The sequence below is a fragment of the Neopsephotus bourkii genome, unplaced genomic scaffold, assembly GCF_033783945.1.
Source record: "Neopsephotus bourkii isolate Nb327-2 ecotype Australia unplaced genomic scaffold, CSIRO-AGI_Nbou_v1 NB_360, whole genome shotgun sequence".
In the NCBI taxonomy this organism is placed as follows: Eukaryota; Metazoa; Chordata; class Aves; order Psittaciformes; family Psittacidae; genus Neopsephotus; species Neopsephotus bourkii.
In genome coordinates, this window is record NW_026900866.1 from 1,458,319 (window position 1) to 1,485,606 (window position 27,288).

The 27,288-nt window shown below is 38.3% G+C and overlaps 1 protein-coding gene across 1 annotated transcript in view; it reads right to left on the reverse strand.

The window, feature by feature from the left end:
* The window catches only part of USH2A (usherin), a 375,196-nt gene that overhangs the window by 321,763 nt on the left and 26,145 nt on the right, over nt 1-27,288 (reverse strand). The window contains exons 4-11 of the mRNA XM_061348575.1: nt 22,616-22,751; nt 21,419-21,482; nt 18,894-19,188; nt 18,287-18,471; nt 14,032-14,253; nt 12,462-12,555; nt 4,270-4,465; nt 3,367-3,497 (exon numbers count right to left, since the gene is read on the reverse strand). Of these exons, the coding sequence (XP_061204559.1) occupies nt 3,367-3,497; nt 4,270-4,465; nt 12,462-12,555; nt 14,032-14,253; nt 18,287-18,471; nt 18,894-19,188; nt 21,419-21,482; nt 22,616-22,751 (1,323 nt within the window). The remainder of the gene's footprint in view (nt 1-3,366; nt 3,498-4,269; nt 4,466-12,461; nt 12,556-14,031; nt 14,254-18,286; nt 18,472-18,893; nt 19,189-21,418; nt 21,483-22,615; nt 22,752-27,288) is intronic.

A 27,288-nucleotide genomic window follows, 5' to 3' on the forward strand; every position in this document is an offset into this window, starting at 1 on the left:
TCTTTAAACCCAGTTATCCCTACATGCTATAAAGTTCTAAGTTTGAAGGGGTTTAATACAGAATTATAGAATAATAGACTAGTTAGGGTTGGAAAAGACCTTACAATCATCTAGTTCCAACCCCACTGCCATGGGCAGGGACACCTCACACTAAACCATGTCACCCAAGGATCTGCCCAACCTGGCCCTGAACACCACCAGCGATGGAGCATTCACAGCTTCCCTGGGCAAACCCATCCCAGTGCCTCACCACCCTTACAGTAAAGAACTTCTTCCTTATATCCAATCTAAACTTCCCCTCTTTAAGTTTTAACCCGCTACCCCTTGTCCTATCACTACAATCCCTAATGAAGAGTCCCTCCCCAGCATCCCTATAGGCCCCCTTCAGATACTGGAAGGCTGCTAGGAGGTCTCCACACAGCCTTCTCTTCTCCAGGCCGAACAGCCCCAACTTTCTCAGCCTATCTTCATACAGGAGGTGCTCCAGTCCCCTGATCATCCTGATGGCCTTCCTCTGGACTTGTTCCAAAAGTTCCGTGTACTTTTTATGTTGAGGATACCAGAACTGTACACAATACTCCAAGTAAGGTCTCACAAGAGCAGAGTAGAGGGGCAGGATCACCTCTTTTGACCTGCTGGTCACACTCCTTTTGATGCAGCCCAGGATATGGTTGGCTTTCTGGGCTGCAAGCACACACTGCTGGCTCATGTTCATTTTCTCGTCGACCAACACCCCCAAGTCCCTCTCTGCAGGGCTGCTCTGAATCTCTTCTCTGCCCAGCCTGTAGCTGTGCCTGAGATTGCTCCGACCCAGGTGTAGGACCTTGCACTTGGCACAGTTAAACTTCATAAGGCTGGCATTGGCCCACCTCACAAGCATGTCAAGGTCCCTCTGGATGGCATTCCTTCCCTCCAGCATGTCAACTGAACCACACAGCTTGGTGTCATTGGCAAACTTGCTGAGGGAACACTCAATCCCACTGTCCATGTCAGCGACAAAGATGTTGAACAAGAGTAGTCCCAACATCGATCCCTGAGGGACATCGCTCATTTCTGGTCTCCAGCCGGACATTGAGCCATTGACCACATCTCTTTGCATGCAGCCAGCCAGCCAGTTCTTTATCCACTGAGTGGTCCACCTATCAAATTGATGCCTCTCCAATTTAGACACAAGGATGTTGTGTGGGACAGTGTCGAACACTTTGCACAAGTCCAGGTAGATAACGTCAACTGCTCTACCCCTGTCCATCAGTTGTGTAGCCCCATCATAGAAGGCCACTATATTGGCTTTCACTTTAAAATACAAATGAAGTTACATACTGATCTGTAAGTGAGCATGATCTACAGATGTATGAGAACCGAGAACCTATGCAAGGAAGAAATCCTACAGACCTATATGCATTTCTCATCAACAGTAGAATGAAATAGGTGAACAGAACAGACAGTTTTCATGATCAGTCCAAAGAACTGAGATGGGAGTAACCATGTTACAGTAAGCTCCTCTACCTATCCTGTAAACTATGTTAATATTTCATTTGATGAGAAAATATTCTATGTGATTTAATAGATTGAGTTGTGATACAATGGATGCATCTTGGAACTCTATACCTCTTGGAACATAGTGACACAGCTCGCAATTTGTTAAAAGAAAAATGTTGATGAACTGTGGAAAATGTTAAGCTATGCAGTAAAAGTATATTCTATGCCATTTTTGCTATATTTCCTTCAAAATTATCATTGCCACATGACAATTAATTTTCATGAGGAGGGTCCTTATTCCTTATGATTCTGTCTTCCACAGGTCAAATTTGGAAACACTTCTTTCAACGATACCTTTCTATTCAGTGTAATTCCTTTCAGTGTTTAGTCCCCAGACTCATTAATCTATTCTTTAATGCCTCTTAATCATTTCTTCCTGCTCTGCTTCTACTGCAGCAGTCAACTGATGCTTTATTGAGCAATACAGTCTCCTCAATTTTTTTCCTATTCCATACTTTCATAGTCAAGCTTCATCAATGTTCTTGTGTATTTCACCATGAAGCAGTGATTTCTGTAAACTACTGTTCCCCTGATTATATCCCCCAGCATAAGCTAAAGCTGGTTTAAGTTAACATTTCACCACACAGCACGGACACAAAATCAGCATTTGCTTGGTTTTTTTCCTATATCTTTAAAAATAGTCATAACATGTTACTTGTGGTTTTCAAGTTTGGGGTTGGGTTGGGCTTTTTTTCCCTATTTCTGTGATGCTGGCAAAAAGTATCATATTCAGAAGACAGAAAATTCTAAATCTATTTTGATTTGTACTATAGGGGATTAACTTAAAGCCCACATTGTGCTAAATCTGTATATCACTCAGCATATGCACAAATGCATGTATCCTATGAAGGTGAACTGAGTCAAACTGAGCATGTACCTGTACCACTGTAGAACCAAGGATGAAAATACAACAGGATCCTTACTGTTAAATAAAATCAGTAATGAGAGACATCATATAAAAAAATGCTAAAGACTGTTTTATGAAAAAAGTCTGGAAAAAGGAAGAGATGACAAATGCAGCAACAAGCGGAAGATGTTCTATCTCAATTCCCTGTAGAACAAGTTCCACCTTTAAAGTAATTTTAAACATACACATTCCTCACTATTCTGAACGAAAGTGGATTTTGGCTATGGACAAGACATACGTGAATAGAACACAAACCGCAGAATATCTTTAATATATGTTTAAGGCTTCAGTCACTTTTCCTGCTTTTTTTCAACATGTATGCTTTGAAAGTTACAGAGAAATTTATTATCAGACTGTACATTTTGTATGTCAATGAGGTCTACAGGTTTAAAAAGCCTAACTGAAGGCATTTTCTCTTCAGCACCACTTTGTGGGTTTCTTTTTCTTTTTAAATGGACTTTATGCATTAAAAGGGAGATCAACCCTTGTCTTATGAGACAAAGGTAGCTTAATTTTAGCTCAATTTCAGGCTCAGCTTATTGCCTGAATACTGAAAATTTGTTATTAATTTTAAGACAGTATCAAGACCTTCAAAACAACTCAAGACCTGCATGTTACAACATTACTTAGTGCACAGGTACCTGTTGGTACCCAAAAATTGCTATTTATTTCTGAAAATTCATACAGCATCTTTTCTGTCTGTTGCTGACACTGGTGAAGAACTCTTCAACAATATATTTCAAATTGCTCTCTATTTTCTCAGCTTTCAGACTCTGATGTAAATCAATTATAATTTTGGAAAGGCTGAACTTCAGCATTTTTGTTAAAGTAGCTACCATCTAAGTACACTGTAAAAACTTACTGCTGCCTACCCAACAGATTAAAATGCATTGTCACTTTTCTGTATTGAGATTACTTACGCTATCACAGTGAAGGCTCTTATTTTTGGTGCCTGTTGCATAACAATCACAGGGTTTGCAAACATCAATGGCTGAAAGATCTGCACCTGCTTGTCTGTAATGGAAATCCTTGCACAGCTCACAGTTCCTTCCTGCACGAAAGAAAGGTTTTGTATTATGACTTCCAATTCATTAAAATTAGCTGCATAATTCAAAATTAAAGACTATTCCTTTGAGAGAATTCTATAATTTTCTGGACGTCCATTTTAATGCACCTTTCATCTCTACCTGCCAATTTAGTGATCCAGAGCATATGAAACAATGAACCTGTTACAAACTACGTTTTACTCCATTAAACTTCCATCTGTTGTATAATACCACACTTATATAAAAGCTATGCCATGAAAATGCCTATACATTTTTTGGAAAAATTATCACTGAACCTGAAACTTTTCTCTTTTTTTTTTCTTTTACTAGACAAAGCCAAGAAAACCGAAATAGAAGAAAAACTATTCAAATATGCTACTTACATGGAATAGAAAACTTTATTCAATGAGGAAGCAACTGACATTAAATTCAAGAACATTTTTAGGATGTTAGCAAATAGAAAGATGCCATTCTGTACCGAAACACCCCAGCACGTGTAATGGGAACAGCTTTGAAACTTTACATTCTAATTCTTTATTAGAATGCCTTTTGAATGAAAGATGTTACACAAGATTGGATCAATTTCTAGCTGTATTTTCCTCTTGCTTAAGAATTGACATGACTGTAATTACTGCACAATCTGGATAGTTTAAAAATACACATATAGGAGAATTTATTGCAATGTGAGCCACTGAGCATTATTAATTTCAGCTGACACAAGACTTAGCCAAAAAGTGACTGTAAAATAAACCGGCCATTCTACCTTGTGTGACTCACCGGCAGTGTTATGTTGACAGTTATCACACACTCCACCACTGCCTCTGTAGTGTTCCCGAGGAAAAGGGTCCATTGCTAAGTCATAGTGGCAGCTTACTGCATGGCTGTAGCATTGACAAGGTCTGCAATTATAGGCATGAACTTGGTCACCTGGACGAAAAGGTTTGTCGTTGTATAATGGCAAACAGCGGTCACACTGGAAAAGAACAAAACAAAACAACCTATTTCTTTACCTTCCAAGCACACTATTATACTCTCTCTCTAATCACATTTTGTTCTGTTTTCCCCCATTTAAATATTACAGATATTGAGGTTTAGACAAGTGAGAAAGCATATAGAGAAATAACAAAACAATCTCTTTTTAGTTAAAGTTAACAACAGATTAAAATCAAGGACAGTGGGTAGAAGAATTAAATTTTAAGTATTTAGGTATTTGACACAGGCAAATGTGCTGAGATTCAGATACAGTTAAACCTCCAAAGACGCAAAATGGCACCTACTGTGTTTGAGGCATGGATGACATATTTGCCTAATGCATCCATTTGGATGCATTTTAAACAATGTTTGTTATTGTAGTTTGTACTATTGTAGCAACTGTAGTTTGTGCAATTACCATTTGACCTTGTGAGTGAAACAAAAGACTTCCTACGGCCAAATACGCGATGCTGCACAGAGCATCTAAAACATCAGCACTGCTAAATGTGCATTTTATCTCATAAAATTTTCAAGAAAAAAGTTTTAAACAAAACCCACAAATCTCTATGCATATTCAGGTCTGTCAAGTTATATTTTAAATTACACTGATGAATAATAGCATACAAGGTCCAGTGGTGAAAGAGACACCTAAACAAAATTATCTTGTTTTCTTCTTTTCATTTTATTAGATACAAAGATTAATTATATTCAAGTACTTCATTAGCTTAAATCCAAATATTTTTAAGTAGTTGAGGAGCATGGCAGGACCTCATCTTTTACTTGGATGAACTCACAATATTACCTGCTAAGGAGAGCTTTATGAAGAATGTGAAGTTAGAATAATCGTCACTTCATAATGTACTCTATAAAACTTCAAGAAGGAAATTTAGTGTGTGTATTTGTTCATCAGTAACTAAAACCAAACTGGATTTCTTCACGAATGGATAGCATTTTTGACAGTTACATTCTCTTTTTATTCTTTAGTTTTTATGGAATTGGCTCAAAAAGTACATGTTAGCACTGGAGACATGTTTGTTTAGATTGCTTTTAAGTGGCATTACTGAAACTTCATTCCCAAAATAGTGGTGCCTTGCTGGATCTAAGAAACAAAATATATTCCAATTGTCCCTTCCATCTTCCAGAAGGAATTCAAATGCTTAAAATAAGTTGCTTCTGTAAAGTATTTGGGCAACTTCTTTCTTCTTAAGTTCCAGAAGTGTGCTTATCTTTCTTCATGGCTATTATTCCAAGTACTATCACAATTATTTAGGCCCAATGTGTCTACATCACCTATATGCTGACAATTATGAAACTATACGGAAGTTTATAAGCTCTTCATTCCCAGCTGACACCAGAAAAGCATCAACTGTGGGTAGTATGTGAAACTGAATTTGGAAAAAAGCTTAAGAGCTTATTCATGTCCTTCCTTCATTTACAACCATCTTTCCTCTCGCTAGTCATTCCCTTTGTCTGTACCTTGACGAAAATCAGCATTACACAGCACCAGCAACATGAGACAATGGGGTTCATTCAGACATGGCGCAACCTGGGAAGTGCAAGAAAGAAACCCTAGCTCCCAGCCAAACTATCCCACTCATGCAGCTCCCTCCTTGCAGCATATCTAGCGAGTTATGTCCTCCTTGAAAAGCAAACAGTAGAGAAATAGCTACCAACCTGCCAGCCCTGAATTTCCAGTTGTATGCAATCAAAACATGTGCTGGACCTCCATCCACCTCATCCTGCTGAGTTTGTCACACCTTTGTAAAGCTAAGAATTAAATTTAACTTCAAGACCTGGTGTGTTTAACTTGTGCTTTGGTAGCAGGATGATGTACAGATGGCAATCTTGAGTTCTTCATTGATTGAATGTAAACTCTGCTTTTGTCCAAATCAAATTGTTGAGATTTTCAAAAGTATTAAGAGTTTCAGCTTCAATTCTTGGCTACCACATGCAAAACAGATAGGTAGATTTCCCAAAAGCCTTTGACAAATCTGAGGGCTAGCAACAGATTGATAAAGAACATTAATTCTTGACAAGCCTTCCTCCACAACTGTAAAACTCACAAACATGTAGATGTCCTTATTCTCAGTTACATCTAGGCCCTTCAGAAAAGATGTTGAAGATATGATTTTCCCTATGGACAATAACAAACATGTCCTCTTGATACACAATATCTGAACCACTCACCTTCTGTGATAACAGTTTCCTGAGAAAACCTTACATGGAGCAGGATGGTCAAAATACCTAGCTCATCTAGGACCAATTCCTTAGTCTGAAATTACGACTAAAGCCTTACTTCCAATAATTAACTCAAGACTTTTTTTTTTTTTACTATAATTATTTTTAAAAGCTTACCTCCTCAAAATTCCTGTATCCAGCACACTTAAGGAAAGTTCACCAGTGACTTCAGCCTAAGCCTGTATGTGCCAAGTTCCTTATTAGTCCCTAAGAATGCTGAGGACAGTGTCTCTGAAGAAACAGTCAACAAATACTTGAAGAAATACTTCAGAAGGCAACACTAACAATACTTTAAGACTTGTAATAACTAGAACCTTCAACACTTTTAAAATATCCCACTGCTTGCCTCTGGGTGGAATCCTTTTTTTCCTATGTTGTTCTCATGTAGAATTTATTCCTTCTCTTTTCCTAACCTGCGTAGGAGTTCCATCTCCTAGCTGTCAGTCAAAGTTCAGCTGCAATAACTAGTGCATATACACACCTATAATACTTACAGAAGCATACGTATAATGTACCGCATATGTTACTAACAGTACACAGATTTTACAATCTGCTGAAGTGGTATCAAGATCAGAATGCCACTTTCTCAGGCATTTTGGAATGCTGACTTGTCTTCACAAGGCTCCCATACGTGCATCACCCAACCATGTTTGTTTATGCTGCCCTGTGTGTTGACTATAATTTTTCCCTTCCTACAGGATCCCAGTCTGTATCCAAATGGACAGTGTGCATTCACTCCATTTAGCTTCATTAGCCAAATAAATGTGGCTTCTAGGCAGTAGCTATTCCAGTGTAGTTTAGCCCTGCTCTGAAGGCAGTCACCTTAATATTCCCATGGCTTTTCCTCAGTACCCTCCCTACAGCATTTGACTATCCATCAAGACTAGCAGAGATTTGAGCCATCTCTTTATTGTGAAGTCCCCAAAGACCAAGAAGTTTCTAAACGTAAAAGCCAAGTCTTATTACAAAAAAACCCAAACCAAACCAAACAAAAAACCCTAGAACATTATAAGTGACTCCAAGTGATTAAGAAAAACAGAATAGAAATGAAGAGTGTTTTATGGGGTTCCATCATAATACCCTATGTACCTTAAAAGGATGAAATATGATTTTAGAAACTAAGCACAGACAATGCAGGTGGTTTACAAATACCATATGTCAAGTAGTATTCTAAGAAAACATACCTCTGCTGCTTTGCAACAGTAAAGTAACTGACAAAGAATCTGACTGGCAAAGAGAATAAGATCTGCCATCTGAATGCCAGATTCAACTGGCAATGGGATGCAACTGAGATCTCAAACACTGGCAAAGATGTTGTCAGGTGGTATGAAATATACTTTCATTCAGTTCCTCTTTCATTTATGCTTTTTTTAGGTGAAATTACTTGAAGCCATAGCAAGTCCTACAAAATCAAACCCTATGCAACCACACTAACTCTGACAATCAGGCTGCGCAGTAAATTAATTCACACTTAAATTCTCCAGGATAAAATTCAAAGCTATTTTCAAATCAAGCATCCACTCCATCTAACTCACATTTAGTCTCCAACCTTGTAGGACTTCTGTAAAATAAAAGAGGGGGTATGTATTGCAGCTGATGATTTCAGTATGTGTTCTATTTTACCAACACTCTAACTTGCTAAGGATATCTAATTGAAGGGGGCCTACAAGGATGCTGGAGAGGGACTCTTCATCAGGGACTGTAGCAATAGGACAAGGGGTTATGAGTTTAAACTGAAACAGAGGAAGTTCAGGTTAGATACAACAAAGAAGTTCCTTACTGTGAGGGTGGTGAGGCACTGGCACAGGTTGCCCAAAGAAGTGGCAAATGCTCCATCCCTGGCAGTGCTCAAGGCCAGGTTAGACAGAGCCTTGGGTGACAAGGTCTAATGTGAGCCCATGGCAGGGGTGCTGGAACTAGATGATCTCAAGGTTCTTTCCAACCCTAACTATTCTGTGATTCTATGAGTAGGGAGTGCTGTAGACACAGTTACTAGTTATTGTAATTTTAATTTCACTTCTCTGAGGAAGCTACTACATGGGAATTTTTCTAATTTTTTAATAATAGATATAGTGGGCTAAGAGAAGCAGAATATCGCCACAAACTAGCTAATCACTTGGCCATTTATATGGAATACGTGAAAAATCATAGAAATGCAATAAATATATGTAGCGATATAATCTATGACAGCTACTTCCAACAACTTTGAAGCACCAGGCCAGATGTCTCTGTTTTTTTCACATGAAAAGAGATAAATATCCTGCACAGAGGATAAGCCCCTGAAAATAATTTTCAGACAGGAACAGCCTTCTTGATGTCCAAGAGGTAACGATACAACCATAATGCTAGTTGCCATCTGCCTACTCTTCAGTAAAACTTAGAAACTTCAGGTCAAAAGGCAGAATGACCACTTCACACTTCCTTCAGCATGCCAATACCTGTGCAGCAAATCACAAGATATCTGAGACTGCAACACCTTCTTTACATATTTCACCAGTGCTCGTACACAAATTATTGTAGAAGCCTGGATCTTTGAACTGTGAAATTACACCAATTTTCCAGGGATGGATTCATGGACAAACCCATAACTTCCACAGACATGTCAAAGTTATGTAAAATTATCAGACAGACGAGACTATTGCACTATGTGCCTCTTGGCTTGCTGTTTCCTAACACACAAGTCAACCATCTGCCTGCTTGATTTCTTTTTATTCTGATGTAACCATCTTCCTCCCAGGCCTGCCCTCTGGATACACAAATTATGGCACAGAGCTCACCAAAAAGTGCATTTTTTCGCTAGCTTGCTTCTGCAAGCTAGAAGTTTCTGTTAGTTGAGTGACCACTTACTATAGTCAATATTTACAGCTCCTCAGGTACTACGTATCATTAATTTCAACATCTAACACGATGATGCAGATTGACCTTTAACTAAGGTTTAGATAGATTCTTCTGTAAACAACATAAAAAGCCTAATTCTTGGTAAAACAACAATGCCCTATCCGATTTTCAGACAGCATATGTTTAAGACCATTAATTATTTGAGTGGAAAATTCTGAAGACAAAAATTCCTTACTGTATTGAGTCACCCTCTCACTTCCAGTCATACCCCCCGAAGCATTTATCAGAGTGGCTTTATATCAAATTCAATTTTCTACTATTATTTCTACAGTTCTTCCTGTATATATTTTGCCTTTCTCTATTAAGTTCTGCATGACAAATTTAAAGGAGGCTCTGAGGCTGTAATCCTAAAGCAGGACACACGCATTTACAGAACAATTTTAAATGGAGAAGCTAAGCATTTATTTTCATGAGAGAAAAAGCTCTGAGGATTCTTAATGTGGCCCCTCAGTAAGTCATTCTTAAGCATTCCCTTCTTCCTATCGTATCACATTTCATTACAACATATTTCTTCATCAAAACAGAACTCAGCAAAAATTTATATAGAGTAATACCATTTGGTATGTCAAATTTCATAAAATGGTGATGCCAATAACTAAAATAAGATTTCAATTTGTAAAGGATTATGTAAGTTTTCATTTTCTGGTATTGCTTTCCTGAGCAACAGCTATCCAGATGTATATGTCAGATAAATTCAAGACAGTAATTTTAGTTGCGCTATGTGTAAATGTGACAAGGACTTACTCTGCCATATGTAAGAGTTTGTCAAGGGACCTCTGTTTAAAGAATCCACACAAAATAACCCAAACCAATAAAACCTCCTCAGTTGTGGTGACTTACTGACTGGAAAAGGACAGAAGTTAAAAAAAAATAAAAAATACTGCAGACAGTGCAAGTTCATCTCAAAACCAAAACAAACAACAAGAGTTTATATTTGGAAACATACTTCATTGTTAATTGAATTACTATTAATAGTAATAATTATAGCAGCTGCCTAATTCACTGGGGTGGAAGCCTAAGAAACAGAGTTATAAGTCTGTAAGACAGTTTTATCATTGCAAATGACAGAGAGACATCCTCTTTATCAGGGACTGTAGTGATAGAACAAGGGGTGATGGGTTCAAACTGAAACAGGGAAAGTTCAGGTTAGATATAAGGAAGAAGTTCTTCCCTGTGACAATGGTGAGGCAATATAAATCCTTGATAAAATTCAAAGTAGTGATATATTTGCAAATATTACTTCTATTTTGTTACTACTTCCATTTTCTTTCCTATTTAGCAGGTACTGACATCATCATTAAAGAATGAGCAATATAATTAAACAACATCCTTATTGTGCTCTGAATAAATATGATTAATTCAAGCATTTCAATTATAGTTACAATGCATACATGCCAAATCAAAAACGTGACACTCACTGGGACAACCCATTAACGTGGACAGAAATTATCTGGTAAGTCAGATGCATCGTTAAAATGTATTTGGTTTGTTTTCATAAGATAGCAGAAGTCTTGCAAGAGTGCTTGGTGAACTTCCAGATCTTATTAAATATTTATAATTAATCCCTACAAAGTACATTTCACAACATGTGTTCTAATTAAAGGGACATTGTCAGTTTGGATTTTTTTTCTAATCTGACCCATCTAAAAACTTCCAATTTTTGTTCAAATCCCATTTAGTCTGTGGATCCTACACTTGTACTTAAAATACTTAGATGCCCTATGAAATTCTACAAAGATCCTTCACATGATCACAGACACAAAATCAAATGCTCTCAGATTAACACTTCTTGTTCTAGCCTAGCACAGGCTTCTTCAGGGGTTTTTATGTGAGATTCTTTTTTGCTACTGCTGTGGCTGTTCCATAGCCCCTTCTTAATTTTAGAAAGCCTGTTTCCAAAAGGCATAAATGTAGCAGGGAATACAACATGTATTCATGATGGAAATCTAGCATTCAGTGGGATTGTAAGACTCATTCCTTTGATGTAGCTCACTCTTTCTTCGACTTCTTTTCTTTAACTCATAAATCGTGATTCTTCTTTCACTAAACTGTATGCAGTTTACATATGTATGGCATGTCTATACATATGTATACATATATGTAGAGTACATGTCTCAGTATTTTCTCAACTATGGAAGAGACATTTAAAATCAAATTCAAAATATTTTAACTCTTCCTATCTTAGACATAGTTTGTAAAACAACTGCATTAAAAGATCTCATTCTTAGCTGAACTCAGAGACTGTAATCTACAGATGTCCCAAGTACCTACAGATGTTCCAGGTATTATAACGTAAATCTGTGTTAGTGTTTTACCTTGGATTAGGCATGTAGTTTTGAACAAAACTCCACATTTTCTGCATTTACTTTTTTTTGGTTCACATCTCAGAGCTGTACCGGACCACTTGAACTGTTTCCTTTCTAAATTGCAAGCTGAACTCCAGGACTGTGCCTACAGTGCTCCATCTACTAAATGGGTCTGGAGTTTGTAGGACCAGACTAAGAGTAAAAATAGCACTCTATAAACTGCTACTCGCTACAGCTGGTGGAGCCATAACTTTCATGAGATGCTGACAGTCTAAATTTAAGTTTGCACCTAATGCTTGAAAATGGCATAATCCTCTTAACAAGAAATCAAATTCCTTAACTCACTCAGCACTCCTAATGGTGTGTGGTAGAATGGCGTTTGGTGGAGGGGACAACAGTTCTGTCTCCTTACTTAATACAAATCCCATTATGGAAAGTCTCCCTATAAAAACAAGGAAAACACTAACACACGTTCACATGCACTCTTCCCCAGGATTAAAACCCCAATCCTGAGGCAGTTCATAGGTGACGTAAATAGACAAAGGACAGACTAACATTATTTCCTTCTGTATAGCTTTCCTTGATGCACAGGCATCTATATGGTTCCACAGCTGAGTCGCAACTATCAGCATGGCCATGGCAGTTACACCTGAAAGACAAATAGGTAATGAAGAAAAAATTATAATATGAAAATACATTTGTCCAACAATATATAACATGCTCACAAAGACAATTTTGTGTATTGCATAGTCTGGTTCTTTATTAAGAACAAATAAACTCCATCCCTGGCAGCGTTCAAGGCCAGGTTAGATGGAGTTTTGGGTGACATGGTCCAGTATGAGGTGTTCCTGCCCATGGCAGGGGGGCTGGAACTAGATGGTCTTAAGGTCCTTTCCAACCCTAACTATTCTATGATTCTATCAAACAGCACCAAAGGGAATGTTCCTAAATGCAGTAGCCTACAAAAGATTACTCAACATACTTTTAAGTATCAACAGTTATTTTCCAAGAAAATAAAACCCAGCATGTAGTAGAGCTACTGTTACCTCATATAATATGTAAACTATATTTCAGTATATAACAATATCTAAGCTTTGTTAAATGGCAATTCTTCATCAATATTAAGTGCTACAGTGTGACTATAGTTGTTTTTTTCTTCAAGAAGTCTTAGCCATATCAAGCATAATTTTCTACTTTAACCCATTTTGATCTCAGTTTAAATGTCCATTTGTTACTAAAATAAAATCTTTATAAAGTATTAGTTAACGGGCAATAATCATACCACTCTACCTGAAGAGCTGCTCTTCTGAAGGCACGGCATAGCTTAGCAAACTACAGCTGAAATCATTTTACTGTTACATAGTCACCAAAATTGTAGCTATTTGAGTAAAAGCATTATCATACACATGTAAATCAATAATCAAAACATAATAGTAGTATAGAAAATTTTTAAGGTAAACATGACCTAATGGGTTCCCTTAATAGGGTGTATTCTCTTAAAATGAGGACTACCAAAATAATTTCAGGAATAATGCTTATTTGCAAAAATCTGCACCATATGCTTCTTGGAAACTATTTCATTGCCCAATTTGCATAGTATTTACAGGGCATAATTAGCCCTTTCATAAGACAGAACACATCACATACAATAAAGTTGTCAGTCACAGATAATATAACTCTTTTACTGACAGCTGCCCCATTTTAAGAAGAAAACTACAGCTAAAACAAAGAATGAGCTCTGTGTTAAGGCTGTACAAATTGCCAGGTCTGGAAATCTATAATGAAACTTGGAAGAGCTACTGAAGTAAAGCACAAGCATTGGTTTCAATCAGAAGCTTTTGCTTAGAGGCATTGGTAACTGCAAGGAAAGGACTGCTTTTGACAGATATGTGTAATAAGTATAATTAATTTTAAAATAACATCTGAGCAAATTTTTTTAAGAAGCAGTACACCACCAATTTCAAACTTATGCACTGCTTCAGACCAAATTCCCTTCTCATTCATAAACATAAAAGCAGAACAACTTCATTACATTTTAGGCAGGTCATTATATACTTTGCACAGCTGTAATAGTTAGAGGCAGTGGGGGGTTAGATGGGTGGGGGAAGAGTCCCATAACACCTACCTTCCGCTGACTGTAATCTCATTAATTCCATAGTACCTATGCCTAAAATCTACCCAGGACTCATTAGTATGATACTGGCCATGGAGATGAATCCTCACTTGTGTAGCTTTCACAAACTCTTGAAGAGATGGAGTATTGTAAAAATTATTGTAACCAGGTCGGTGATTTGGTTCCGGGGTAAGAACACTAAAAGTTAGATTGCCACGGGAATATGGTGTAAAGCTGTTTAAATAGAGAGAAAGACAAGTAAAAATCAAAATATCACACGTTACAAACTTTATCTCCTAATATCCTTTCTCTCGAAGAGGGTCTCCACTTAACTGTACTTTTTTTTTTTTTTTGTGGTTTCCAGGGAAAATTCTCATGTTGGTGGATTCCCAGTCACCAGAATTCAAGCACGGAAAAAAAAAAAAAATCTTCTATACATCTAGTTTTCCCCAAAGTTCCACGCTTTTCTCCATACCCTGAGTTTCCAATTGAGAGGAAAAACTTCTAAAGGGTGACTTCAAAATATTAATAAATTGCGACTAATAGAATGTCATCTGCACTATGTTTTTTATAAGTTTAACACAGTGTCTTTGAGAAACATGAACTATGCTTGAACTACATGAGGAATCATTCAGATAACTAACATAATTAACATGCCCATGTTGTTAATTACATACCCGCTAACCACATACAAAAACCATACAGAAACAATTATATTTTGAATTCCAGAGTCACTAGACTGCACCCTTTTATTTGATGAGTTAGCACTTGCGAACACACACTACATTCCAGTGAGTCAAATGCAAGTGAGTCAAGTATTCAATTGAAAGTGGTAGGATTGAGAGTGAAATTATATATTTAAGCCCAAGAAGTGGAAAGACAGTCCTAAGAATTCAAGCAAAGACTAAGTAAACAAGTATATGTGAACTGCTCATTTGCACAATTTGGTATGAATCATATCTCATGTTGGCATATTTACTATTCTATCATTACTATATTTATCCCATGGTATCACCTGGCACCTGACATAACAACATTCAAAAGGTCTCTGAACTTTGAAAGATGAGATTCATAGACAAACTGGGTCTGTTGAGTCATAATCCTCTGTCTTCATGAAGAACCTTTGAAGGTACTGTGCCCCTATCCAGGTTAGTGCTTCACAGTAATCTCAGTGGAACGTATATGTATATTTTTCTGGGCAATACTGTCCTCTCTTCCCCTCCCTAGAAAGTTAAATAAAGTATTTTCCTTCCATGACATGTAGAGGTGCAATGGAAATGATAAGACAGGTATAAATGGCAGGCAAACTACATCATCTTGATACAGAAGAACAAAAGAAGGACCGTAAGGTTTATGGCACCCAGGGTGAGCAAGCGGCTGCTGGTACTTAGTTACCATCTGGGTTTAAATCACAACAACCTCCTTTGGATTATCTATCCACAAATGTTTGGCTTACTTAGAGATTTCCCATTCTCCTTTACCCTCTGCTCCAAGGATCAGCAATAAAGCTCAAAGTCCTTTGCTGAAAACTGGTGTAACTCAGATGACCCTATGTTTCTCTCCTCAGAATACTGAACACCCAGAGAACAAAGATGCTGACACCTGAAAAGTCTTAGGAAGGCAGCAAAAGTGAAACAGTAAAAGCAAAAAGCCTACAGCACATAATACTCTATTTCCTCACTGATTTCCAGCCAAGTACTAAACAAGCCTAATATTGACTGGCATCTGAATTCAGATAAGAGATATTGCATTTGAATTTATGTTGTAGTATTGATTCAAATATATACAGGTACATACTTGCATAAGCGTGTGTAAAAAGAATATATTTTAACTTCTCTTATACACTACATTTAATATATATATTTATATATTATATATTTCATAGAGTTATAGAATAGTTAGGGTCGGAAAGGACCTTAAGATCATCTAGTTCCAACCCCACTGCCATGGGCAGGGACACCTCACACTAAACCATACCACCCAAGGATCTGCCCAACCTGGCCCTGAACACTGCCAGCGATGGAGCATTCACAGCTTCCCTAGGCAACCCATCCCAATGCCTCACCACCCTTACAGTAAAGAACTTCTTCCTTATATCCAATCTAAACTTCCCCCCTTTAAGTTTTAAACCATTACCCCTTGTCCTATCACTACAGTCCCTAATAAAGAGTCCCCCCCCAGCATCCCTATAGGCACCCTTCAGATACTGGAAGGCTGCTATGAGGTCTCCACGCAGCCTTCTCTTCTCCAGGCTGAACAGCCCCAACTTTCTCAGCCTATCTTCATACAGGAGGTGCTCCAGTCCCCTGATCATCCTCACGGCCTTCCTCTGGACTTGTTCCAACAGTTCCGTGTACTTTTTATGTTGAGGACACAAGAACTGCACACAATACTCCAAGTAAGATCTCAAAAGAGCAGAGTAGAGGGGCAGGATCACCTCCTTCGACCAGCTGGTCTCGCTCCTTTTGATGCAGCCCAGAATAAGGTTGGCTTTCTGGGCTGCAAGCGCACACTGAAGCTGGATCATGTTCATTTTCTCATCAACCAACAACCCCAAAGACTTCTCCTTAGGGCTGCTCTGAATCTCTTCTCTGCCCAGCCTGTAGCTGTGCCTGGGATTGCTCCGATCCATGTATAGGACCTTACACTTGGCATGGTTAAACTTCATAAGGCTGGTATAACCCTAACCCCTCTCACACCTAACACCCACACCCAACCCCACCCCCAAACCTAAATGGGAAAAACGGGAAGCCCATTTCACCCACTGTAACTGTAACAAAGGGAGGGTAATACTATATATATATATATATATATATAGGGCACGCAGAAAATGCAACAAGCACAGCAAAATAAAGCATGGTCCAGCACTTTCTTGCCTCCCAAAGATGTTTTAAACCCTAACCCTAACCCTGACTTCAACCCCAACCCCAACGCCTGACCCCCACCCGGACCCCACCTCCCAAACACCGACTCTGGCCCTGACAGGTGACCTTTGACCTCGGACTTCTGACCTTTTGACCCCTAACCCAGCGCCTCGGATCCCAACCTCCACGACCCAACAAGTTGTCCTAACCCTAACACAGGCTGCAAGGGAACACAGGGGTCAACTTTGTTATGCCTCTCGCCAACTTCCGTGACCAATCCCATGTGACCTTTTGACCCCCGACCCCTCACCTCGGAACCCTCACCTCTCCACGCTCCCCTCTCGCACCTAACACCCACACCCAACCCCAGCCCCAAACCTAACTGGGAAAAACGGGAAGCCCATTTCTCCCCTGTAACTGTAACAAAGTGAGTGTAATACTATATGTATATAATATATATATAATATATAATACTATATAATAATATATATAGTATTAGGTAATGCTATATAGTTTAGGTAATACTATATGGTTTAGGTAATCCTGACCCTAACAATAACCCTAACCGAAAGAGGGGTGTTTTTATGCTATAGAGCTTGTGTTAGGGTTTCAGTCAGCACAGGTGGGAGAAAATAGGGCTGTCTTCACATTAGACAGAGCTTGGGTTAGGGCTTGACTCGCTTCCTTGGAGAGAAGCAGGGTGTTTTCACGCTACAGAGCTTGGGTTGGGGTTTCAGTCAGCAATGGCTAGAGAAAATAGGGTAGTTTTCACTCTAGACAGGGCTTGGGTTAGGGTTTGACTCGCTTCCCAGGGAGAGAAGAGGGGTGTTTTCACGCTACAGAACTTGGCTTAGGGTTTGACTTGCTTCCCAGGGAGAAAAGAGGGGTGTTTTAACTAACCCTAACCCTAACCCCTAAACCTAACCCCTAACCCTAACCCTTTACTAACCCTAACCCTAAACCCTAACCCTAACCCTTTACTGGCCTCTCTTCTAAGTTTCAGAACAAGTTGCACTCTCAGAGATCAGAAGGTGTATTTTTGCATTCACTAGTTTAAAACAGTCTATCAGCACCTTCCTCCACTCTCACCTCAATGTTCTGTAATTCTGCTGACAACAGCCTCCCCAAAACAGAAACATGCAAAATTTCAAAAAATCTAGCTCAAAAATAACAGAGGAATCAATTGTGTCACATTCCTCAATAGCTGAAATCTGATTAAAATGACAGACGAGTTTTCGGCAAAATTCAATCAAAAGGTCAGATTTGGGATCTATTATATACTCAGCAGCCCATAATAATATACCAAATTAAAAGATTCTATCTCATTGGGACACAGAAATGAACTGTGCCAGGATGTTACCCATTCAGAGCATCTGTATTATGCAGATAATACCCACTCATACCTACGAAGCTGGAGACAGTTGACAGAGTCCGGTTTTTCCAGAGATCCATTGTTATCCATTCCAAAAATACTGCAATTTTTAGCAAAATACTGCCAGTCTTCCCAGTTTAGATCATCTCTTTTTTTCCTTTCAATTCTTATTGCTTCTGGGTGTGGGCTAAAGAACTGCAGTATAATATAGAATACCTAGAAGAAAAAAAACTTATAAACTGATGTTAATTGCTAAGGTGTAAAACAATGAAAATATAACATTTTTTTTTTTTTCAGTGTGGCACTATAGTCTGCTTTACCACTTCACAGACAGTAGAATCTATATTTCAGTCCACATTTTCCTGATTAAAACCAAAGATCAGAGTCTTTTATGTCGATTCTAGATTACTGGTTTTTTACAACAGCCCAGGCACATCAAAAGAGAATGACAAAAACTACAATTCATTCTGTTGCCTTTTGCATTGTTTCATGCTGATAAAGGAGGCTTTCTTCCTGGGCCTCTAAGAATAACATCTTAAAGCACAATGTTTTAATTTCCTTAAAATTGTAATGAAATGCCTACAAAAGTCTTTTCCTCATTCTGATTTAATAAACACCAAATGTAATCTTCTCATTACCTGATACTGTCCATTTTGTAAATCTATTGTGATTGAAACACCATGATCCAGATCTGCAGTATTAGCAAATACAGATGAAATCCAGGTGGTCCCAATGTCATCATCATTGATGTAATACAGAGGATGGGCTTCTGCATCCAACCTCAGCACTCTGTCATTAGTGGTATCATCTGCACCATTAGGGATGCAGTATCGCTGTATCAATGGGTGTACCCGAGGATGACTTCCAGGACAGCGGCACTCAGACTGGGTATGCAGGTGAGGAAACTTTCCAGAGAATACTTCCAAAATGTCTCTGTCACAGCACATAAAAAAAAAAATAATAATTACGTACATGATGAAAAAGGACAAGTGCCACTTTGTGCCTCTAGGCTCATAGATTAAACAAAATTCAGCATGGTTTCATCTCACATAAATGGGGCAATCGGCTAGGAATCAAGCCACCCAGGGTCCCTACGTAATCAATGGCAACCAGCAGGTACCTTCAGATGTCTGTGAAGAATCACTGGAGTTGCTTTCATTGCTCCACAGACATATATGGAGCCAAGGGAAATAAGCTCTTTGTTGGGATGTCTAAAGCTAGGTAGGATGCAGTGGTGTGGACACTGTTCTTAAGCATACCATACCACTGGCATCTGCCATTAACTACAGATAAGCTGAACATCTGCACCAAAAAAAAAAAAATCATCTTGAGCAATATCACATTGCACCGTAGAAAACCAGACAGAAATATTACCACTTATAACTAACTTTGATACAAATGGCCACTTTTTAGCTGTCCCCAGTCTGTAGGAGCATGTCAAAGCTACTGAGTCACTTCACTTCTTTCTGATATCAACAACTGAAAAAGATATATAGCTGTTATGTAGGCAGTCAAGCAGACAGATATATGAACAACGTGGACAACCTAACCCTTTATCTGCTCATGTCTGGTGTAAAAGAAGGATTTTGTGCACCTAGAAGATACTGAATTTTTAGATTAAAAAGCTCTTTTGTCATTTTCCTACTTCATCAGTAAGAACATAATTTTTATATACTTATCAACTGAATAACTAGCTAGCCACCATTACAAATTCCACAAAACCCGAAGTTACAAGACCTTTTAGATAGCCATAGCCATAGACTTCATTGATATGCAGGCACTACTTTAGTTCACAGTTTATCCCAGATAAACATTTTGGACCAAGTCATTTGTGGACACAAAACTACACCTACAAAGACATCAGTAATCACAACACTCTGTAAAATACCTTATTTTTCAATTGCTAAGCTTTGTTCATTTCACTGGCCTAAATTATAGTTCAAAGAATTTGACAAGCATTACTCTGAAAGGATACGACCAACATGATTTTCATATGTCTTGGAATTCAGATTCTTATTAATACTTTAAATTCACAGGAGCTCGGTTCATCCTAATGTCCTGCAGACAGCTGAACTCTCAGGAAACTGTTCTGTATCTTATCGAAAGGATATCATTTAAGTAGCCTCAAGGTCTGCAGTCATGAGTGTCATTGAACATAGCCTAGCCAGAAGCACCACACAGACAAATAGGACCTGACTACTTCTGGCCAGCTTGAATTAAGTAGATTAATCCAGCATGAGCTGGATAACAAAGGTAACATTTCTTTGTAATGCGCTAGGATGGGAGGCTGGAGGGCAACAGAAATTGCAGTGGCAACCACAATTTGGCCTCAGGAGCAGAGCAAGTCAAAACAATTGCCCAGGGCTATGTGCGGCTGAGCTGGCCAAGTCATTGGTGGCTTATGGTGACAATCTAATATAGAAAGCAATAAACAGTTAAGACAATAGCACTTAGGGGTAGGGGTGTGTGAATGGGATGAGGGAAACACCAAGAATACCTGACACAGATGACTGATACCATGAGGAAGCTGGAAACAGAGCAAAGGAACTGCTGAAGCACAATAGCCAGGCTCACAGACACAAAGCCAGCATGCTATCTGAAATGCCTGTTCTCTTCATTTGGATTACCAGTGTTTGAGTGGTCTAAATTGAACTGGCTACGCTCCCTTCCTCACCCTACAGTTTACATGGGGCTTTGGTAAAGCTTGGAAAGTCTCACCTAGCACACACTATTATGCCAGAAATATGCTGAGTTAACACTTAGACTTTCAGAATTTCAGAATTTCATAAGCATTGAAATCTAGCAACTGGGTCTACTCTCTGCACAAACACTAAGTCAGATTGTAACAAGGACAACAATAACACAGAAAAGCGCACAGATTACTTGAGTGTGGAGTTTCACTACATATATACTACATATGTTATATTTAAGGAAAACTTCAAAAGCAAAACACATTAAATTGTTGAATTTATTTCAACTCAAGATTTTTCAGATTAAAAGGCATCTTTGAAATGAGGTTCAGTAAACTACATCATCATAAGCAATCATCTAAAGGAGACATCTGAAAAGCACTACACTTTGGGAAATAAGCATACTGTAATTTAGTCTTCCCTCTCCCCACACTCTTCTTTTTTTTTTTTTTCCAGAAATGAAAGTTCTTTACCTGTTTGTAAGTGCCACTGGGTAAAATCGAAAATCTTGCATTCTTCCAACAAATTGCTCTAAACCTAAGAAAATATACTGTAAATAAGTAATTTACTTAGCAGAAGGCAGGTTTGCACTGCATGAGAGCACCTTTAATTCAGCATTCAGAGATCTCTCTTGCACAATTACCCCTCCTGAATGAAACCATCTTCAACTTGGACAAAACTATAGAGGGCAGTGACTTAATTTTTTTGTATAAAAAATAATGATTTATAATAACTTTATAAGAATATTTTGTACCTATCTCTGTTTTGATTAGAGAAGTGGCACAAGGATTGGCTCATTAGACAGAAGTAATGAGCCAGTCCATGTGCCACCTCTAATTAGAGAAGAGATACAGTAGGTACTACTGTACCTATCAATTTATACAATAAAGATAAAAAGCATTTAAAGATATTTCATTTATACACTTACTAGTTATCCAGTACTCAAAATCAAAAAGAACACTTCCAAATACAGGCCTTAAGAAATGGGGCGCAGAATGACTCTCTTGCCCAAGAGCTCAAGAAAGTTAAGTGACATACAGTTAGGAGTTAGCTTTAAATCAAAATGTTCCTGAAGAGCAAGAGTCAGTATTCTTACGTCTGTAGAACCAAGAATTTGTGTAAAGCAACAAAACATCCCCCAGCTGTTCTACAATGATCATGTCATGCTGCAGTACATATAAAATTCTAAATGCAGATTAAGAGTAACGTTATCAGGCATCACCAGAGGCTGAGGGATCCTCATTCTGCTACTAGTTTATGTGAGCATTGGATAGAACTGAACATGAACAGCCAGAAACTTCAGCTCTGCTCAGGAGAGGAGTGCAGTATAGTGGCCATGCACAATCCCATTCTGAAATATTTTCATATATTTACTCAGAAAAACTATGCTTGTCATTTAATGGAATGTATCCCCTACCTACCTAGATTTTGAAGAAAATCTACCTATTCAGTAACACATAAAATAAATTATGATCCTACAGGATTATCTACCAAACATCTATCTTATGAGCCAATCTTTTATGAAAGCTAATTGTATGATAGGAATTTACTCCTGCAGGAAGATACTACTTCGCAGCATATACTTGAATTGATTCACACATTTTCTAACCACATTGTGCACACCTCATTGAATATTTCAGTGCACTCCACTAAAATGCTACAAGATTTACCTGTGAAGCTTTGTCCAATTTGCAGTGTACCGTCAGCATCAGTATCTGCTACTGTTCCTACAAGAATCCTTGAATCAAATGGTGTATTGTCATCTTCCCAGCCATTCAAGAAGAAACTTATTCTGCTGTGATACACCTGTAGAATCAATGTAAAGGGGCAAACACATGCTTCATTAAGCAATCACTTTGATTAGATGTTGTGTCTATCACTGTTTAACTGTTAACACATGAACCTACTTGCTGTTTATCTTTACTTTTGGTGCCTACCAGAAGTAGTTGCCTCTATTCTGTCCATCCATTAGCAATCCAGTTAATAAGATCATCACTGAGATGCATGGATTACAAATTTCTGCAGTGATTAGATGAAAGAAAAAGCTAGTACAGTAATCTGGAGGGGCAGGGAAAGAAAGAAGGGTGGCTGTGCTTCACAAGGTACAAGGCTGGTTGCAGCTTCAGGCCATAGGCACGTTACAGCTGTCAGAGCTTTTCTCATACACATCACTTCAAACAGGCCTCGAGGGGCGCATATACCATATACAGGACAACCAAATGAATCATGTTTCAGCCAGGCCTCTAACAGCCCTCCAAAATGCCTCCCTAAACCCAGCATGTTTTTTTCAACAAGGGCTGAAGGGAACAGCATAGGAACTGGCTACATCCGCTTTATACCCAGTCGGAAATTCCCTTACATCAAGGAAACCCTTGACTGCGAATATGCACTCAGCCAGTAAGTACCCCAGGGTACCCTTTTCTGCAAGTGCTCCCTTCCCTGCCAATTCCTTTTAAATTTGAGCTAACGTTCATAGAAATACTTCATGGCATTCTCCTGGCTCCACAAACTCACAAGATGCTGAGCTTTTACATAGTACTTTTTTTTTTCTTTTCCATTAAAAATCCTCATGTTTAGGTTACATACACTTAGAAAAAGCTTAATAATATGGGAATGCCTTTCTGCCTTCCCTTTTATGAAGTTAAATACCCTCATTTAAAAGAATACAGGCACATGAAAAAATTGCAGCTGGAGGCATCTGGTGGCTATAGCCAGCTTCACATTAATGAAGTTCAGTATAGAAACTAAGTTCAGCTTACCCCAAACTTTTGAACTCTGTTGAACTGTTTTACTGAATAATCTTAATCTCACTTATTTCAGAAAGTGATTTATTTGCAAAACTGAAATTACTTGATTTTTAGCAACAGTTCATTTGCATAAGGCTTATTTCACATGAGAGCTTAGTAGCTTTCAGGTTTTGAAACATCGTTTTGTTGTTACCAATTGAGAGTGTTATTTTCATTTTGTAGATATGGATGTCTGGTGAATTGTGTCTACAGAGAATCAAATAAAACTAAGAGCACTTTAGCCTGTCTTGATACCCATGCTAATCAAAACAAAATAAACCTGAAATAATTGCTTCCATAAAAACAATATGTATGTGAGGATGAACAGAAGGTTTACAAGCCCAAATAATTTTTTTGCAAAGAGTAGAACCAGAACCTGAAAAAACACCAGTTTGAAAAGCACAATATGTGCACCAATAAAGTCCTTCAAATTTCAGACCAAGATAAACAGACACAGTTATCTATAAATCTGAGCTCAGATGATCAGCATCAGTGCCTTGGGCAACAGGAGTCTATCAGTATTTTAAGAAAAGAAATATGAAATGAGATGGAGGGGTTGGTTTGGATTTTTTTATTTAGGCTTCACACAAAATTCTACGGATGGATTTTTCTCCTTAAACTGCACTCTCAAACACACACATGGATGCTGAGCTTTATTTCTGTTTCCAGATTCAGTCAATATTTCCCAAATTTAGACAGGAATATTTATTGCACTTCCACTGATGGAAATTTGAAGGCTATTATCATAATTACTAAGCCTTGAGATCTGTTCACAGAATTATTGCATATGAGTTTCACCACTCAAAATACATCTCTTCATTTTAAATTATCTTTTGTGTTGACACATCAATGACCTAAATACAAAAGTTTTTTATTTAATTTTAATTCAAAGCCCGCTAAACATCTGATGCCCTATTTGCAAGAGCCTAAATACACATGTATATGGTGGTTACATTGCATTTTTTCTCTGCATCGCATTTTTTACAGCCTGTTACTGTCATTTGGTGTTTGACTGTTATCATCATAAAAGATACAGGCTTTCCCACTTCGTTATTTGTAGCATTATCTCATGTTTTACAACATCTTTGCACAACATGCCCGCACATGAAATATAACTAGTGAAAAGTTCTCAGTGGTATTAATGTATAAAAAAGAATGTGGTTCCATCTCTACTGTCTTTACCCAGCCAAAAGCTGATGAACAGCCAATTTTCCTTTATCACATTAGCACAGCCATGAGGGAAACACATTTGTTCTAGTCAGCTACACTAAAGATACTATTACCAATCTAACATATACATGTTTTATATCAGCAGTATTCTCAGAGTATGAGGGAGCCAACAATATATTAACACTAGCATGACAGTTTATTTAAGAAAAGAAAATTGTCTCTGTAGAGGGACAGAAGTTAGAAATGTATGGCTAAAGCTCAGTGTCACTGGTCTAATAAAGGTAATAATTCTTAAGCTTTCTTTATAGCAGGTAACACTCCTGTGGCAGCTCTGTCATATCATTCAAATAAAAACGTTGTCTTTTACAAGTTTAGGAGTACCTTTATTTTCAGTCAGATATGAAGCATGCTCCCGCTCTCCTATTTTCAGTTGTAAAATATCTGTAAGTGGAATTCAGAAACAGGAACATTCACCCCCATCAGCTCCTTGCAAACTTACTATCTCAGCTGCAGCTTCTATAGGGACCTGATTTCCCCAGTGGGAAGCACAGCACTTGCCTTCATGCACCAGCTCCCCACCCCCCCAAAAAGAAATCAGTGGGACTATTTCTGACTGAAGGGTGACAGAATTGGGGTCTAAGTGACCAGGTATTTTTACTGGTTGAAAATAGGTGACTAATGACAACTTTAAATCTCCCCACCACCACCACCACCAATCTCTTTGTATTAAATAGGATTTAGAATAGTTGGGTTTAATATAGCACATCCCCAAGGTAGCCCTAAGCACTTTACAATGCTGAATTGGATATCAGTAGTGCAGTGACTGTGTAAGGCAAAGGCAGCAGTCATTATGCATTTGGCAGTAGCTCAATGTAATGATCCCCCTGCTGGTTATTAAAGGGGGGGTGAATATCTGACATGGGAGGAAAATGTAGGAGGGAAACCATGTGTGGTAGGAAAAAAAAACCCAGTGGTTCTCCACAGTGAAAGAAGAGGAATGCCTCAAAGTTTGGTGTCAGTTTAGACTAAGCTAAATAAAAAGGAAGGCTGGCGCTGAATCGGCTGTTTGATGTGGTTATTTAAGGTCTCCTGACCATTAACATTAAATTTCATACAATACCACAGAAATAAAAGATGAATTCCAATCCTGACTAAGACAATGGGATTATTCCCCTCTTGTCTTTATCAATAACATTCATTAGGAATTTGCCCCATGACAATAACAGAAGATGGGCTTAAAAGGCTGGCCTCATAGTTGTGCAGAACACAAGACCAGAAGCCTGGGACATCAGCCCTCTAATCCCAGCTCTGAAACCATCCCTCCCTCCCTACTTACCCATCTGTCAGATACTTAGCAAATCACCTCACAGGGAGGTGGGAAGGATTAGTTAGCAAGATAAATTCACTCTGCAACTACATTAGCCTTTGCCAGTGCAGAGCCTGATACCAATTCCAAGCAATGGAAAATCCATTTGATGCTGAACTGAGATGGTGAAAGATACCCATCATCTTTCCTCTAATAGCATTCTTGTTATGATCCAGAAGAGTTACAAAGATGAGAAGTGCTGGGCCAATGGGCAGATAGACTAGTTCTTTCAGTGCATCCCTAATTAAGTCCTTATAGTCCTCTGTCACAACCAAATGGCCCATCAGAGCCAGCAATACCAAATCAAATCACTTTCTACCTAGGAAATATTCCCTGCCCTATGGGTCACTGTAGTGCAGAATGGAGGACACACTGACGACAAACTACTGCTTATAAAATGAAATAGGAACAGAAAAGGCATCACAACCATTTCTTTTCACACCTAAACATCTGTGTTATTCAGACCCTCCTTATGAAAACATAATAACACCTAGCACAGGTTTGTCACTTGGTTTGGATCAGGCAGAGCTGTTGTGTAAACAAAAGTCAGTATTTTCATGTTATTAATGTATTAACTGTTAGCAGAATTTTCCACTATATCACAGTAATCTGTGTGGCAAAAAAGCAGCATAACCAAATACCGCACTCAGTTGTACTTGCTAAAATTAAGGGACTAACTATGGCAAAAAGGAGAAGCAGGGGAGCATATAGGAGCATGGTAAGTATGTATGATACTGCTCCCAAATACTCTTTGAACCTCAAAACACCTTCAGTTCACAGACTTCATCAGCTATCCATGGTTTCTACATATTTAGTACATTTCCATAGATTTCTTTTGTATAATTTTGTATAGCTGCTCTTTGAATGCAAACACATGTACTTCCCCAAAGGTGCCCACTGTATAGATTGATTTAAGAATACCATGGGGTTTGCTTTCATTTTTTAAACTTTGAACCATACTGTTATCTATAGTTATATAATGGTGTAATAAATGTATAAATAAATAGAAAAACAGGTATAA